Source organism: Hoplias malabaricus, chromosome 5 (genome assembly GCF_029633855.1).
Source record: "Hoplias malabaricus isolate fHopMal1 chromosome 5, fHopMal1.hap1, whole genome shotgun sequence".
Taxonomy (NCBI): domain Eukaryota; kingdom Metazoa; phylum Chordata; class Actinopteri; order Characiformes; family Erythrinidae; genus Hoplias; species Hoplias malabaricus.
The window spans coordinates 40063150-40080062 of record NC_089804.1 but is presented as its reverse complement, the minus strand read 5'-3'; the positions used below and the strand labels follow the sequence as shown (position 1 = coordinate 40080062).

The following is a 16913-nucleotide window of genomic DNA, read 5'->3' as shown; positions in this document are numbered from 1 at the left end:
TCCCTCTGACCACTGTGCAGGACTTGTATATGTCATTCCCAAGACGAACTGACGCTGTATTGGCCGCAAAAGGAGGTCCTACACCATACTAATAAACTATTGTGGTCTAAAACCAGGTGTTTCAGTTTCATTGTCCAACCCCTGTACATTTATCTGCATTAATGAATGTATACATTTTTTGTCAAGAATATCAAGATTTGATAATCGCTTTCCAATACAAGACATTCTGAATATTAATATATGCAGTGTTTATGCTTTCTTTGTTATTACTTACTTCTTAATTTGTTTATTTGAACATATCTCCTGGCCTTTACTTTGTGTCAAACTTTCATGATTATTTTGCAGATACAAGACTTTCTTCTGACAGAAATGTTACTTTTCTTTGTACATATTTAGATGCAGAATATTGTTCATTCTCTCTATTGTAGATTTTGGTGATTTACCCCTAGTGTGCATCTGGCTTCATAATGTTAAGGTAGAAACATAAATAAATAAATGCATGAGCTGCGAGGTTAAAATGTGCTGTTTATTTATCTCAAGCTAAATACCAGGGTTAAAATGTAGAGTGACGAAATTAAGGCATAACAAGGAAGGTTGCTCAATGAGTTCAGTTTTGGAGGAAACAGTGCTGTCAAAGCTATCAAAGCATACCCTCCACGCTCACTCCAAAGTTTTATTGCCAAATCCCCTTTCAGCCCATTAGGATTTAAGACCAAAAACATGTTCCACAATATGTGTTGTTCAAAGGAGAGAGAGGAGGTGAGGCAGGGGTCTAGCAAGGACACACTGTGTACAGTATGTTCATCATACTCTCTGTAATATCAGTCAGATGTCTGTATTGTTATATGTAATCAGCACTGAACGTCTTAGTAATTAAATACGTCAGGCAAAATAATGATTAAAGTTTGCAGAATTGTATTTATTTATTTAAATTTTTTACAAAAAAATGCAGATAGAGTTCTGTCTATACAATAATATGAGGATATATTTCATTATGACTTTAAATCAAAACTGATTATTTATATCTGTAAACGGTGGCGCAGCAGGTAGTGTCGCAGTCACATACTTGGAGGTTGTGGGTTCGATTCCCGCTGTGTGTTGCCCTGTGAAGGACTGGCGCCCCCTCCAGGGTGTATTCCCGCCTTGCGCCCAATGATTCCAGGTAAGCTCTGAACCCACCGCAACCCTGAACTGGATAAGGGTTACAGATAATGAATGAATGAATGAATTTATTAGTGATGCCCTGAAATGAAATAAAAAGCTGAAAATGAATAAACACAACAACAAGAACCAAACTTTTTTCCCCCCAAACAAGAGCCATTTTTAAACAATTTTCACTTGAAACTTTTATGATTGACATTTTAAAGCATCTCTGTTATGGCAGTAACATCCATAGCATTGTACCTTGCAAAATATATACACCCCTGCTCTGAGCTTCGAGGGAGACAGGATGAGCAGTGTGTTGCCAGTGACATTTTGGGAGATGGCTCTCGGAGAGATAGGAGGGTGGATTTGAAGAGCGTTGCTAGGCAACAGGTACCAGGCAGGAGCGCGATGCTGAGGTTTTTGGCAGACAGAGGGAAGACAAGGGTGCTCGTTTCAGTCTGCCTGAGCATCAGCATGGCCTTTATCCTCAGGGGCTGAGGGGAATCCCTCTTCAAAGCACCGTGCTCTTTTAGAGCTCAGCAGCATGCTGTTCTCTCTGAGGCAGAACACATGATCTGGTTCTTTTGATTAAATAGCATAACCAACACAAGATTTCTTTCAGTTCACTTCAGATTCTTTTTGGTGATTTCCACAAGGAGCATGTTTTATTTGGTGTGAAGAGTTCATTCACTTATAATAATTTATTTGTATGTTTTGCACCCTCTCTGTTAAACGTTATGATAAACAGACCTCTGAAATCCAGGAAGCTCTTATATTAATTTAATTTAATCCATTTTAGAGAAAGAAGGAACATTCGTTAATTTTTTAAAAATATCTTGACATTAAAATATACAAATATTAACCTTGCAGATTCAAAGCTATTTATACAGCCTGTAAATATGTAATATTTTGTAGCAAATTTGTAATTGCGTAATTATATGTATAAACTACAGTCAAACAAATGTAACAACCTGAAATATGTAAGAAACATTTAAAATTAATTCTCAAACTGAAATTTAAATGTTATTCCAGGCGTTCCTTAGGAAGCGAGTGAGGTGTGTGTTTCATACTGAGACACATGGGGAAACCTTTGGCAGGTCATTTCAGGGCTTTCTCACATGAAGCACTCCACAGGGACAGGGCCGGCACATGATGCTCTGACCATCTGCTTTATTTAACACTAATGTCAAACACGGCATGGGACCATAACCACACACACACACACACTCAAACACACACACACACACACTCAAACACACACACACACACTCAAACACACACATACTCAAACACTCAAACACACACACACAAACACTCAAACACACACACAAACAAACAAACACAATTTGCATGTCATTAACTCGGCAAATACACCATACCCTTATGTTCTTAGTAAGAATATTAAATGTTTGTATTAGTGTGATTTTTATATATTGCTGGATTATCTTAGATTTATTCTCATTGGCATTAATATTTGAAGGGATGCAAATAAAACACAGGCAATTCTATTGATGAATAATTAAAAGCGTGCAGGTTTGTGAGGCTTTCTTAAATCATTCTAGAATTGCAAGGACTCCATAGGTGTTTCTATGGGACCGTAATAAATAGCGTCCTGAACTGCTATTAAGCCGTGTTTAATTTTTATGGCTACGGTTTCTAACTGAAAGCTCTCAAGGTACTTTCACACTGAAATATTAAACAGCGCTTCATAAATACGTCGTCTGGCCACGAGACTTCATTACGGCTGGAGTGACTCTGTCAAAAATAATATAGACACTTTTAATTATTTACCCACTGAAATGCAAAGGTTCAAATCCAGGCATGATTTCTTAGTCCTCTCAGTGGCAGATATGATATCTCTTTCCGTTGCATGCATTTCATCCTACACACTCACACACACATTTCTGTTGATCCATTAGGGATTCGATTTGCACATACTTCCTCAAAATGGTTTAAACAATAAAAATACAAAAATTAGAGTTGCTTTGATTTGATGGCTTCTTACATAAACATAGCCAACTTATTTGTGACTTTTATTGAATCTGTGGATATAATGACATCAGTAGCTATTACACACACAGATTGGTTTCATTTTGGACGGCTGAAGTGCAGTGAAGTAATCTCCAACTGCTGTTTATTTGCATTTGACCTAGTTCTCACTGCCTGCGAGCGGCAGTGCACTGGAACCGCGTCCTCTGCTACAAACAAAAATTTCAGAAAATTAGCTCACTGCAGTATTTTACACACACAGCAAATACACATACGCTGCACAGTTGGCTTTGTGTACGTGTGTCATGAAGCAGTTTACTCATTATATATTTTACTGGTTGAAAATGCAGTAGAAGTTAAATTCAGAGTCATAAGAAATTCATTACCGCTTTCCTTCTGTGTCTTTGTGAAATACATCCCTTGAATCTTAAGTGTCTTCTCTGTGCACTGCAGTAATAATTATTGGACAGCACTGTGATTTTTGTGATGTACTCCAATCAGCCACAACATTACAATCATTGACGGGTGAAATGAATCACACAGATTATCTCAATACAATGCCAGTTTTCTAAGGAGGAAATGTGTAGAGCAAGTTTGTTCCCGTCCCACAGCAAAGTTACTGTAGCAGATATCGCTATGCACTCTGTGGTCTGACAACTTTCTTGTCCAGCCTGTGTGAACTTTTCCTGCAGTTAGTGCTACAGTAGCTCTTGTGTGGTATCGGATCCGACAGCCTAGCCTTCGTTCCCCTCGCACATCAGTGAGCCTTGCACAGTTATTGTAGTTACTAACCAATGCACACAGGGAACACTGCACATGCTTCTTTGGAGATTCTCTGCCCAAAATATTATGAGAGAACTGACCAATGTCGCTTTCTTTACTGATGATCTAAGCACCGGACTATAATCAATATCCAGAATCAACACTGAAACTTCACAAGTCATATATCATCGCTGTCCAATCAAAAACATGCATCTACATTTTTGTTGTTGTTAGTTTAATACATCATTTGAACACTGTGAATATTTAATGATGAATGGACCAATAGAAATGCTTCAAAATGACTTGAAATATAATCTGTTAACTTCCATTAAAAGTTAAGAAGGGGCGGCACAGTGGCCCAACAGGTAGTGTCGCAGTAACACAGCTCCAGGAACCTGGAGGTTGTGGGTTCGATCCCTGCTCCGGGTGACTGTCTGTGAGGAGTGTGGTGTGTTCTCCCTGTGTCTGCGTGGGTTTCCTCCGGGTGACTGTCTGTGAGGAGTGTGGTGTGTTCTCCCTGTGTCTGCGTGGGTTTCCTCCGGGTGACTGTCTGTGAGGAGTGTGGTGTGTTCTCCCTGTGTCTGCGTGGGTTTCCTCCGGGTGACTGTCTGTGAGGAGTGTGGTGTGTTCTCCCTGTGTCTGCGTGGGTTTCCTCCGGGTGCTCCGGTTTCCTCCCACGCTCCAAAAACACGTTAGTAGGTGGATTGGCGATTCAGTGTCCAGTGTGTGTGTGAGTGAATGTGTGAGTGTCGCCCTGTGAAAGACTGGCGCCCCCTCCAGGGTGTATTCCCGCCTTGCGCCCAATGATTCCAGGTAGGCTCTGGACCCCCCTGAACTGGATAACCGCTTACAGACAATGAATGAATGAATGAAAGTTAAGAAAAGGTGCTATTTTGGGGGAGGCATGTTTTTGATTGAACAGAAACTTTACGTAAAAAGAGAAAAATAGGTTTTGCATTACAGCATCCAGCATATACCTCTACACAGTGGATGTTGTTCAAAACAAATGACTCTGAATGATTTTTTAAATATTTTTATTTTTCCTCTGAACTGTGTAGTTATGCAGACGACTCATTTCAAGACCAAGAACAACATAAAAGACCCTAATTTCTTACACACTGTTTTTACATAAATGTTTTTCATATAAAGAATGTCTAACCTCCCCACCGGCTCATTGTTCAGTTCCTTTAGCTAAACTAATGCGTCATCCCTCATTGGCCATTTGCAGTATATCACACTCATTGTGCTTTCTCTTCTTTTTCTGTGCTTTTTCCCTCAGAGACATTCAATACTGGGAGCTATCTTTTAAAAGTAGGTCCTTTTTATACAGACAAGTAAGTACTTCCATGTTCCTTTTGTAAACTCAACTGATGTTCAAATTGAAATGTATGGTGTGCGCCCCCTTGTGTTTAATATGACACATTGCGACACTGATTTTCACACAGGACCCAGATACATTGATATTGTAAGAAAATAATGTAAGAATATAGTTGAACCTTCAGCTAAGATACATAATGAGAAAGAGGTAGAGTGCTGCTCACGTAATTGACATTTACTTTACGCTATTTGGACATAATTCTGCACATGAAAATCCAGAAGTGTATTCTTTTAGTGCCAGAAAACAATAGGCGAACAGTGGAAAGTCCACTCCAAAGAAACTCAGAAATTGTTTTGGCTTTAGGTTCGAAGGATGACCGGGGCTTTGGTTGCCGTCGGTCAGGGTAAACTGTCAGTCCGGCACATTCAGGAGCTGCTGGATGCTCGGGACTCTTTGGCCTATCCACAGAACTTGGCCGCCCCATCCAGAGGCCTTTTTCTGACCAATGTGGAGTATAAAGATTCAGGTAGTACTGTTTTCAGAATTCAATTCTTCCTATTCAGTTGAGTACATTTACAATGTTGCAAGTGAGAGTAGTCTAGTATGTTAGTAGGAGTAGTCTTAGTGCCTGACTTACAAGGTCAAATCTCATTCAGAAGTGGAAGACTGGGGCCGTAGACTTGGGTTAAAATCCTGTTGTCTGTTTGAGACATGGTCTTGGGAGTGTACCCACTCAGTGATTATAATCCTCAATTGTCAAGAAGACAATTCAACAAAGTTGTATTCAGTTTTCATTTTACAACTAATATGAATTTTATTCACTGTTTTCAATTAAACGAAACTACAGTAAATACAGGAATGAACAGATTGGCTGAAAAAACAGGGGGAAAACCCCTCCATGTCTAAAGGATTATGTTACTTAAATATATAACATATTAGTGACTCAAGCAATTGCTCCATTCTTAAAGGCTAAGCATCACTTAATGGACCTCCATGAATATTTCACATTATTGTAGTTACTGACATATATAAGTATGAATTAAAATGAAAATAACAACTTAATTTGCTTTAAAACTGACAATTTTATTAAATTGACGGAAAAACCCGAGCTCGCTACAGAAATTCTTGAACGCAGCCGTGACGTCACTGGTGGACAGCTGAACAACGCCGCGGTAAAACACCGTTATGACTGACTGTTATGACAGTATCTAGCTAAATAACCAACATTATTCATGACAATAGCCTAGTAATAAGCTAAACTCAAATTTAGAGGTACCGTTATTCTTGTAAATGTGATCAAAGTCGAACTCGAATTCATCCGACACTATAAACCTCCGTAATGCAGCTACGTAGCCGAGTATAATCTGAGCCACCGAGTTTAGCAAGTCAAGCTAACGTTAACTAACACCAACTAAAACAGGCGAAGTGAGTGTCCTTACCCTGTTTACCTCCATGTTACAGAGGCTCTTGAACACCTTTCGTTGGTGTCCTTACATGCCCATATTGTTGGAAAAGCGCCAGTGAAATGAGCTACAGATAATGATGGTCCTTTCCAAAGTGCCCGTTTAAAATTGACAAATGTAGTCCATTTTCTGGATATTTTGGGATCTTTGGGCCATTTGTGCACAGATGTCCAAAAATTGCAGCCAAAAACAACGCACCTTTTCGTCATTCTGCATTAAATTAAGTGCAGCTTCTAGAGTTGTTGTCCACCATCTACGTCACAGGCAAGACGCCTATTAGAGTTTCCGAACACCGTTGGGGGAGGGAGTGGGGGGGGACCAACGGTCTTTTAAACCTTATTCCTTCAATTAGTAAGAAATAACGTTTTCTGACTATTAATAAACACAAGTTAGGAACTCAAATTCCACTGTTTTTATTTGTTTGACACTTTCATATCGCTGGTGCTTAGCCTTTAAAACAAACCTGTGGTATTTCAGGTTAAATTTGTTACAGGATTTGTTTGGATTTATTCTTTTTCCCCACTGATATCAACCCATTCTTAAAAATGGTTTTGGGATCGATTCCACGTCTCAAAGTGCTTTTTCTCCCCCAACAGATCTAGTGCCTTCCACACAGGACTGAACAGACAACACAATGTGGTCATATGAAATTGTGTCCAAGTAGAGTAAATACATTTTTTAAATCCTTGACTATTTATTAACTCATATTTGAAGAAAGATGTCCTTCAAGATACGTATGAAATACTTAATAAAATATTGCTTCATAGAAGATGAGTTCTTGAACTTTATTCTAACATTACAGAATTGTTCAGACATATCACCACACAATCCCATGTGTTACTATATTCTATATAATGGTTGCGGTGTAACTGCAAACAAGAAGCATACAACATACTGCAGTGCAACCATATTATTAGAAGTATAATACATTCAGTACAACAACCAGTCAGCCACTGTCCCACGTGAAACACACAGGTTGTGCCCAACAAGGTAATTTGCATTTTGTCAACTGACATTCAATTGAGTTTTATACTTAAAACTGAAATGGCATTTCTATGATTTAAAACACTAAACATGATCGCAAGCCGTACTGTGCCACTGTGGCTAACAGGTTAGTTGGATATCGTATACGTATCCCTCAAAAACAGTACAAAATAGTGCTCAAATAGAAAAGCAACAGGCAAATCTTATAAGTATATGATCTCAGCCACAAAGTCTAAAACAAAGGAGTTTTATCTGTGTATCTTCCAGTTTAAAATAATGTCAATAACAAGTTTTGTGTAAACATGATTCTGATCAAGAACGTGACAAATACACCGGATTAAAGCACTAAAGTCTGCAGTATGAAAAATGGCTCCACGTGAATGTTTCTTCCAATATTCCATTGCCATACACATTTATTGTGTAACATTTATAAAGGAACACTATGTTAGATTTGGGTTTCGCTCCTGGGGCTTCCCCTTGGTTAAAACATTTTTACAGCACTGTTCTAAAACCAATGAAGAAGCAGTGGTTTCCTGCCCTCCTCCAAAGGTTAAATATGGTGCTTTTCCACAGCATGGGTCTGGCTCGACTCGACTAAAGTTTGCTGCTTTCCCACTAGTAAAACGGAGCCGGTGACCCGGTCTCTAACAGCAATCGCGGGCTTTGAAATCTATGAATATAAAGGTGAATTTGAGTGCTGTTTACTCAGTTCTTAGATCAGTTTTACGTGCTGCATGTTCGGCTTTCGCTGGGGATTTGTCAGCCATCGCCCTACACAGTATATAAACCTCTTTAAAACAGCTCAAGGTAAATGTTAGAAGCTGCCGTTGTGAGTCCGATAAAAATAAGCGATCCAAAAGTGCATGAACAGGGACCAGGTAACAGATTCAGCCAGTGGAAAAGCAAAAGAGCTGAGTGGAGTGGAGTCGTGTAGGTTCCATGTAGTGGAAAAGCGACATTATTGCAGTTTCTGCCGTGCTGAGCCTAGAGTAGTAAAGACATGAGCTCTGTTCTCTCTATTACATGTAAATGAAGCATCACATTGACTTTGAAGATGTAATTTAAATGTAAAAATATTATACTGTTCCTTTAGCTAAGGGTTAATCCAACAGATTTAGTTGTTTACTTTTTAGGAAATACTTTGCAAATAATCTTCAAAAAAATAAAAATCTATAAATTGTATCAAATAAAAAATAAGAACATATTGGAAATGTGTCACATTTTCATATTACGTCAAGTACAATGCTTTTTCCACAAACATGATTCAAGCTCTTAATTCCTGTAAATAAAATATGTCATCATGTGTTTTCGGTTAACAGTGATAAAGTATCTCAAAAATATAATAATTTGTTGACTGTCCTGAAGTATGATTGTAGCAGAGGATGCATTCACAGGCCAAAAACAATTAAAATAAAATAAGAAATACATTTTAAACATATAAATTCATGTCAGCTGACAGCTGTTGCAAGTTGTTTTGCTCCTTCACTGCTGTGTAACACACAGAGCCACTGCCGTTACAGATTTACCTTTTAAAAGCCACTTCCAATTATAATGCTTTTCACTCTTTGTACTTCTTAATTTAAATCTAATATTGCTATAATGCAAAATCCCTTAGGTGCATAATTGTATTCCACATCAAACTGAATTGGACGTACTGATGCAGGCAGTACAGGCACAAGTCTTTGGCTTCTCAAATGTGTGTTTGATTTTGTATAAACCTTTAACTTTGGCAAATTCCTTTATCAGGGCTCAAAGCCAATAATAGCTACTGTTCCCATCAGCACTGATGTTTGAGGTATAAACCGAGCAATATAATCGCAATAAGAACTTTAACTTTAAGCCTCAACTACAACAGTAGTGTTCTGAAATAACTGAAGACAATCAGTACCTCCTTCCCCTCGTTCAGAGAGGTGTCCTGGTTATGAACATAGGTGCACCCAGGCCTCAAAAATATAGTAGTACATAGAAGTGTACATTTAGTTGCAATACAAAAAATAAAATCACTTATGTCTATAGAAGCATTAGACAGTGAACACTGCATACTGTTAAGATGGCCACAGCCACCAATAAAAATTCAGCACGGAGGAAAATAAAAGGATTTTCATGTGAACAATTAATTTTTTCTGCAAAAAATAGCAGTGATGCAGAGGTCAAACACATGCCCTCTACGTGAGCAAGCTGAAAATCCACTAATGACCTGCACAGGGCATTCACTCAGATGACAGTAAGACTACATATCCCCATTTTATTCAGAAGTACAAAGAGTGAAATGTGATTAAAATGTTAAAAGACACTGAAAGATCTGAACACACATCCACATTCCCTATAAAACGTCCTCCGTGGCATAGTTCTGCTCTCAGTCTACTAATTTAAAAACCACTGTGGAAACAGTGCTGCGGGGAAAAAACGATGCAGCCTTCCTCTCCTCAGTTGGCGATTTTCTCAATTTCATCCAAATCGTCTGTATCTAGCTTCTCGATTTTCTTATCTGTGGAGGGGGAAAAAAATGTGGATTTGATTGGGGTTTGTTTAACTTTACATACAATTTCATAGATATTCATGATTGCCGCTAAGGTTCTGTGTCTTTAAATGGAAATGACAGGCCTGGAACTAATGGAAAAAGCCAAATGTTTCCTAGTCTGTGTATAAACCTCCTATTAAATTCTGTTAAATAAAACAGCTGTGCCTTTGACTTCAATTTGTTGTAAACATTCCTACTTCGGTGCTTTATGCAGTTTTCTGCTTAAAGGATGGAAAAAGCACCTTTATATTGATGCATATCTTAAGTTATAACTGCAGTTAATGTGTTAAGAATCAATGGAAATGTTAAATACTTTGTTATACTTCTAAATTCAGTAATAAAATGGCCTCCCAATATACAGTGGAACCTCTACTAACGAACTTTCCAAGATACGAACCGGGCATTTGAATATTTTTTGCCTCCACAAACGAACCATGACTCGAAACGAACCCGAGCCTCCGCCGAGCCGGCGGCTGGAAATGGCCACTGACCCCAATAGGCGAGTCTCCCAGCGCCCAGACTTGAGTGAGCTTTTAAGATTAGCACATTGTAGCTTTAGCAATTTAGCATTAGTGTAAATAGCAGACATCGAAATTCGTGCTAAGTTAAGCCGTATCTGCGCTTCGTCTCCCCACATTCACCGCCTACTCTCCGTTATTCCCCCCACCCCCCACCTCCCGTCATACAGCCAGTGCCTGTGTTACTCCTCCAGCCAGTCGTCACGTCTTCAAGGTAGCGATGTGTAACCACTTACAACTTTCTTTTTTATTACTGTTTCCACTGCATTTCTCTTTTATTTTTAGTAACGCTACATGTATTTTTTACTAATATGAGAGTGTTGTAAACATATATCAGTGCAAAAAGGGTGACTTTCGGGGTGGGGGCTGGAACGCATTAATTACTTTTCCATTATTTTAAATGGGGAAAATTGACTCGAGAAACGATCTTTTCCACTTACGAACTGGGTCACGGAACGGATCAAGTTCATAGGTAGAGGTTCCACTGTAATTTGTTTGTTATTTTTCTGCCATGAATTTGTGCTTAAAAAAACTATTCTGCGTGATTTCTCATGAACATGTTAGAACTTACACTAATACCATCTTGGTTGTTTTCATTAGTTTATAGTTCAGTGGTTAGACCAATAGTCAGAATTGGTTAAGATCACAAGAATGTCCCATTTTTATTTACAGGGCGAGTCAAATGTCGCAGGACAACCTTTTATTTCTTTAACATGCGTCATGATCATACACAGAACGACCAGAACATTATAAATCACCTTTTTATCTACACTCACTCTCCATTTTCTCAGGTTCACTGACCATATAACAGCACACTTCATAGTTCTACAATTACAGACTGTAGCCCATCCATGGCTCTTCATTTCTTCTTTAAAAGGGTCAGGACCACCACACAGAAGATGGAGACTGAGAATATTCCACCAGCAGCGCCCTATGTGCACCGTCCAGTGACTACTGATGAAAGACTGCATGATGACTAACAAATTTGCAGGGGGTCTGCATTGAAGAACCACGTTAAAGAGGGAAAACAACGTATGCAGGGCAACATACGATAAGTGCTCCTATACAGTCAGTGGAGATGAGAGAAGGGACAGTGAGTGTACAAGTAAGATGGTCATCGTTTAAAATATTGATTTGTGTATTTGCATAATGCACGATGGGTACCGTAGAGATAAAACGTCTTATAAAATCATTAATTCTATCTAAATTTTGAAGCCCATTGATTAAATTGATTACATTCTATTTTTAGGCCCTTGTAAGTATGGAAAGCTTTTTTTAATTTTTTTTTAAGGATGAAAGCAGATTTAACTTACTGAAGTGCTCCTGGATGTGGTTGAGAATATTCATGCTGAACTTGCTGTCCACCATGTTGATAGCTAGCCCTCTCTTGCCAAATCGGCCTGTACGCCCAATCCGATGCAAGTATGTCTCGTTGTCAGGGTTCCCGTCTTTATCCACCGGCAAATCAAAATTAATGACCACAGAAACTTGCTCCACATCAATACCTGTTAGCCATTAAGAAGAAGGTTTAGGTTATGTGCTCATCTTAGTTCAAATAAAATCAATAATGTGGTTTATTTTATTATTACCTCTGGCACAAACATTTGTAGTAACCAGGACTTTCTCCTTTCCATCACGGAACCGGTCAATAACAGCAGCCCTCTGCTCCACCTGCATCTCTCCACTGAGAAGCGCCACCTGGTGGCCTTCCTTAGACAGCTCCCCTGCCAGCCAGCCTGCTGTTCTCCTGGTCTAAAATGGAAAATTCATAAATGAAACGCAGAAAAAGGGAAAGCTACAGCATGATCTGCTTAGATAAGAAAAAAAAAAATTAAATAAAAAATTTGTCCAAGTCTAGTGAGTCTAAGGCTTACATGGCAGAAGATCATGGCCTGTGCAATGGTGATGGCTCCATAGATATTGCAGAGAGCATGGAACTTCTCCTCCTTGCTATTGCAAACAACATAGTACTGCTTAATGTTGTCCAGTGTCTCCTCCTCACGTTTCAGCTTGATGATGTTGGGATCAGGTACGATTCGCTTAGCGAAGTTCCACACAGTCTCCTCAAACGTAGCCGAAAACAGGAGCATCTGGCAAGTTTTGGGCAACATCCTGGAAAGGCCAGAGTGTGTCAAATGACAGTACATAAAATATTTCTCAAATACAAAAAAGCTAGTATCATCTATCATAAGCTTATATAATTGTATTTCATCTGTATCAACACAAATACTTTTAATTTTCAAGGAGGAACAAAGGGATGCAGACCTCTGGATGCGGATGCTCTGGTCTTGATGACCCTGTGTGGCAATCATTACATCTGCCTCATCCAACACAAACACATTGATTTTCTTGGGGTCAATGAACTTGAACTTCTGGCACCAGTCTAAGACTGTGCCCGGCGTGCCGATCACAATCTGCTCCTGGAGCTTCATCCCTCTCTCCACTGGACACAAACATGACACCAAACTCAATTATAAATATCATGAAAATACAACAAAATCGTTATCATATTAGCACACACAGAGTTAGTTCTTTTTAAAAGCTCTCAGTCCTTAAGTTATTTGCTGTTAGTTCTGTAATAAGGTACATATATATTAGGCACACTGTTTGGTGAGGTGAAGGCACATTAGGAATGTGGCTTTAAAATAAATAAATAAAAGGATCTTACATTTGTTTCCTCTGATTGCATACACTAATTTCACTTCAGGGTAAAACTTGCCCATCTGCTCAATGACCTTGCCAGTCTGGAGGGCAAGCTCGTATGTAGGCGAAACACACAGAGACTGAGGAGAAGAGAGAAGGGGAGAGGATTGAGAGTGCAGTGACTAAATGTTAAGCAACCCCTACACAGTGATGTAAAGGAAGATGTCGGCCGTACCTGAGGCCATTTGTTGTTGGGATCCACGTGACTGAGCATAGCCAGGACGAAGGCTGCAGTTTTACCCGTTCCTGACTGAGACTGAGCTATAAGATTCTGTGGGCTGAAGAGGAAAAAGTCACTATGCAAAAGGTGCATTAAGAGTTTTTGGGGTGTGTATGCCAATGAATTACAACATTACTGCTATATAATACGACATGATCACACTTTGAACCTGCTTTGGGGGGGAAAAAAGCCAAGGGAGCTGCTTCTAATCACTGTGGTCTAATAAAATTAATGCAGTTCAACTGACATCAGCAGGAATGCTTTTTCAGCAGGGTATCATCCTTCATAATCAGGATTTTGTAACACTGTGTGGCAAAAAAAAGTGTCAAACCTAACACTTAAAATAATTAAAAAAGGGGAAATGGAAAAAGTAGGCACTAGTAAGGACCACAAACTTTAGCAAATTTCTGCACAATTCAAAACATGAGAGTTTCTGTCAAATCTTTAACACATGCTGGCTTTCCAAAGAAATATGTAATCAAAGTATCATGAATTCATTAGTGTAATTAATGAACTTACGGTTCTGCAAGCATCATGGGCAGGGCATTCTCCTGAATTTTGGAGGGTCTGTTGAAGCCCATGGCATAGACACCTTGAAGAAGTTGAGGTTTCCTTCGTAGAAAATTAAAAAGGTAATTTCTTAACCACTAAATAGACAACACTAATATTTCTGCATGAAGACTTAAGAATAACTTTCAACTCACAATCGCAGCTCTTCGAAGGATCTGACAGAGTAGAGCGGAGAGTTTGGATCCCTCTGGAGAACTTCCACTTGATTTGTTGTGTTCACTAGATTGCTTCTTATCAACTTATTGAGTAGTGACTGAGCTGCTTTGTCCTCTGCGATGCAAACAACAGATTCAAATCTCCCATTAAATATGAGTTTGCGGAATGCAGTTTATGATGCAGACAAAGGTTAGCCAAAAGATATAAGAGAAAAATTACTTACCTTTGTCATCCTCCTCTGTCTTTTCTCCTTCTGTTTTTGCACCTAATTCAAGAGAAAGAAAAAAAAAAAAAACAAGATTCTGAAAATTTGGCATGGAACATACGAAAAACTCATCCAATAAAAGAATATAAATGTCAAAAAACAGATTGCAAAATATTGCATCAAAATTCTCACCATTAGGTTTTTCACCATTTTCCTCTTTTTTGGGTTTGTCCTCTTTTTCATTTAGTTGGAGGCTGCTTATCTGTCAAAAAGAGTAATAAAATATAAATTAATACATTAATATTTACATAAACCCAGCCGGATAAGCTTTTTTTATAGCATTACAAGACATTCCTGTTTTTGAAGGATATTTGCTTTCTTTATGCATTGTAACAGTTATACCCACATCAATACCACCTGCCTAATGTTGTGTAGGTCCTCCTTGTTCTGACAAAACCACTGACCTCGGCAGATTTTTGAAGGAGGTTCTGTGGTTTCTAGCATCCAGAAAATAGCAACATAACTCCTGTAAGTTGCAAGGTGGGGCCTTCATATATTTGACTTGTTTTTACAACACATCCCACAGATTCTTCATCATATCAATATCAGAAAAAATGTTTGGCCATACCAACACCTAAAACTAATTTCTGAAAAAGCTTTACAGTGTGAATTATCCTGCTGACAGAGGCCTTAGCCAAATAAAATACTGGTGCCTCATAGAAATGTACTTGGAAAATATGTAGGAAGATGGGACGTAACATAACCCAAGGGTTCTTAGCAGAACACTGCCCAGAGAATCACACTGCCACACTTGGCCAGCTTCCCATAGTGCATCCTGATGCAATTTCCTCCCCATGTAAACAATGCACAGACCACTATCTTCCATTACCCCTCGTTCCAGTTCTGATGCTCACACGCACAATGAAGGCACATTCAGCAGTAAACGGGTTAGCACGTGCACTCTGACAGGTCTGTGGGTGTGCAGCCCTGCATGCAGCATTAACTTTCCATCAGCATTAACTTTTACTGCATTTTGAAGCTCTTCTGTGGCACCAGACCAGATGTGCTAGTCTTCACTCCAATGTCGCATGAAAGGACACTGAACATCCAGGACCCTGCCACCAGTTCGTTGGTTGTGTCCATCCACTCTTTTTAGCTATTAACCACATCATACCAGGAACAGCCCATAAAAGCTGCCATTTTCCTGCCCCCAAAACAGCTTTTTCAGGAACTGACAGTTCACCTGCTTCCTAATATACCCCACACCTTGACAGGTGCCATTGTAATAAGATAATCAATATTATTCAATTCACCTGTCAGTAGGTTTACTGTTTTGGCTGATCAGTGTATGCAACATTTAAATTCGTTTTCTCATCTAATTTTATTAGAAGAATGGGAGACAAGTCAAATTTATTCTTGTGGCACGGAGCAGTGTTTATTAAAACTGTGGGTAACAAAGAACATGGGTCAGATATGTTTTATCTTTCCACAAAAGCACAGCTAAATGAATTGCATTTTATATCAGAGATGTGAGTTTCTATACTACCAGAACCACAATTACTACAAAAGTTCGACTGGTTTTGTTAAAAAGAAGAGGTTCAAAAGAAGTAGCTACATCCTCTGCTGAGCCCGGCTGTGCTTTAATAGCACGGCTAGCTACGTTTAGCTAAGCTAAATACACAAAAGTAAATTTCCCCCTGCCAAGACACAGTTGGAAGTTTTAATAAACGGTCTTTTTCATCTAGTTTGTGATAATAAGACCACCCGAGGACTAAAAATGTGTCTGTTGTTTAAAATTTAAGGAAACTTTGTCTTGAGTACCTAAAAGCTAACAGCTCGCATTAGTTTGCTGTCTTAATTCTCCGGTCCACCTTAAACGGCGAATCGGTTTCACTCTTTCACTGGAGGAGTATAAAGCTGGCGACTCATTTAAGGTGGAACGTAGAATTCCAATAAGAAACTTCAGCGTCATGCACTTAGGAGTCCGCAAAGTCAGCCCCAGCTGTTTTCATCTAATACAGAAATAAAGTAGATAAATAGACATTAAATGAATGTTTATTAAACTCACAGACTCCGCCGCCGCCTCTTGCTCGTCCACCGCCAGCGCCCACGAGTCCGTCGCCATATCGCTGAACAAAATAAAAACTCTTTGTGGTTTTAAAGGTTTTCTGTGTGTTTAACAGCTCTCTGCCAAACCCTGGCACCCAGAAAAAAATGTTCACTTTCTTTACACAGCGTTGAATTGAAATAAATTCATACAATGGCGTGCAGAAGCCGGAATCCTCACAGTGCGCTGTCCTCACTCTTCCCCACGGAGACACGGTTAAATTCACTGTGGTTCCTACTGACGAGGAAAAA

The 16913-nt window shown here is 39.1% G+C and overlaps 2 protein-coding genes across 3 annotated transcripts in view; one reads left to right on the top strand and one right to left on the bottom strand.

Annotated features, from left to right (window-relative positions):
* The window catches only part of pusl1 (pseudouridine synthase like 1), an 18754-nt gene extending 11310 nt beyond the window's left edge, over window positions 1-7444 (top strand). Inside the window, exons 6-8 of one of the 2 annotated variants that reach the window (XR_010802593.1) lie at window positions 5177-5208; window positions 5579-5741; window positions 7275-7403. Coding sequence is in view for 1 of the 2 variants with exons in the window: in XM_066670461.1 (XP_066526558.1) it covers window positions 5177-5231; window positions 5579-5741; window positions 7275-7300 (244 nt within the window). In the remaining variant the exon portion in view is untranslated. Of the gene's footprint in view, window positions 1-5176; window positions 5232-5578; window positions 5742-7274 lie in introns of both variants that reach the window. The other variant, XM_066670461.1, reaches the window with a different exon arrangement.
* ddx19b (DEAD-box helicase 19b) lies at window positions 7376-16913 on the bottom strand. The gene is made up of 12 exons (XM_066670460.1): window positions 16624-16913; window positions 14748-14817; window positions 14574-14615; window positions 14329-14464; window positions 14144-14236; window positions 13580-13682; window positions 13370-13484; window positions 12967-13144; window positions 12576-12813; window positions 12291-12453; window positions 12015-12206; window positions 7376-10150 (listed from the first exon to the last, which is right to left on the bottom strand). The coding sequence occupies exons 1-12, from the start codon at window positions 16678-16680 to the stop codon at window positions 10089-10091; spliced, it is 1449 nt and encodes a 482-aa protein (XP_066526557.1). The 5' UTR covers window positions 16681-16913; the 3' UTR covers window positions 7376-10088.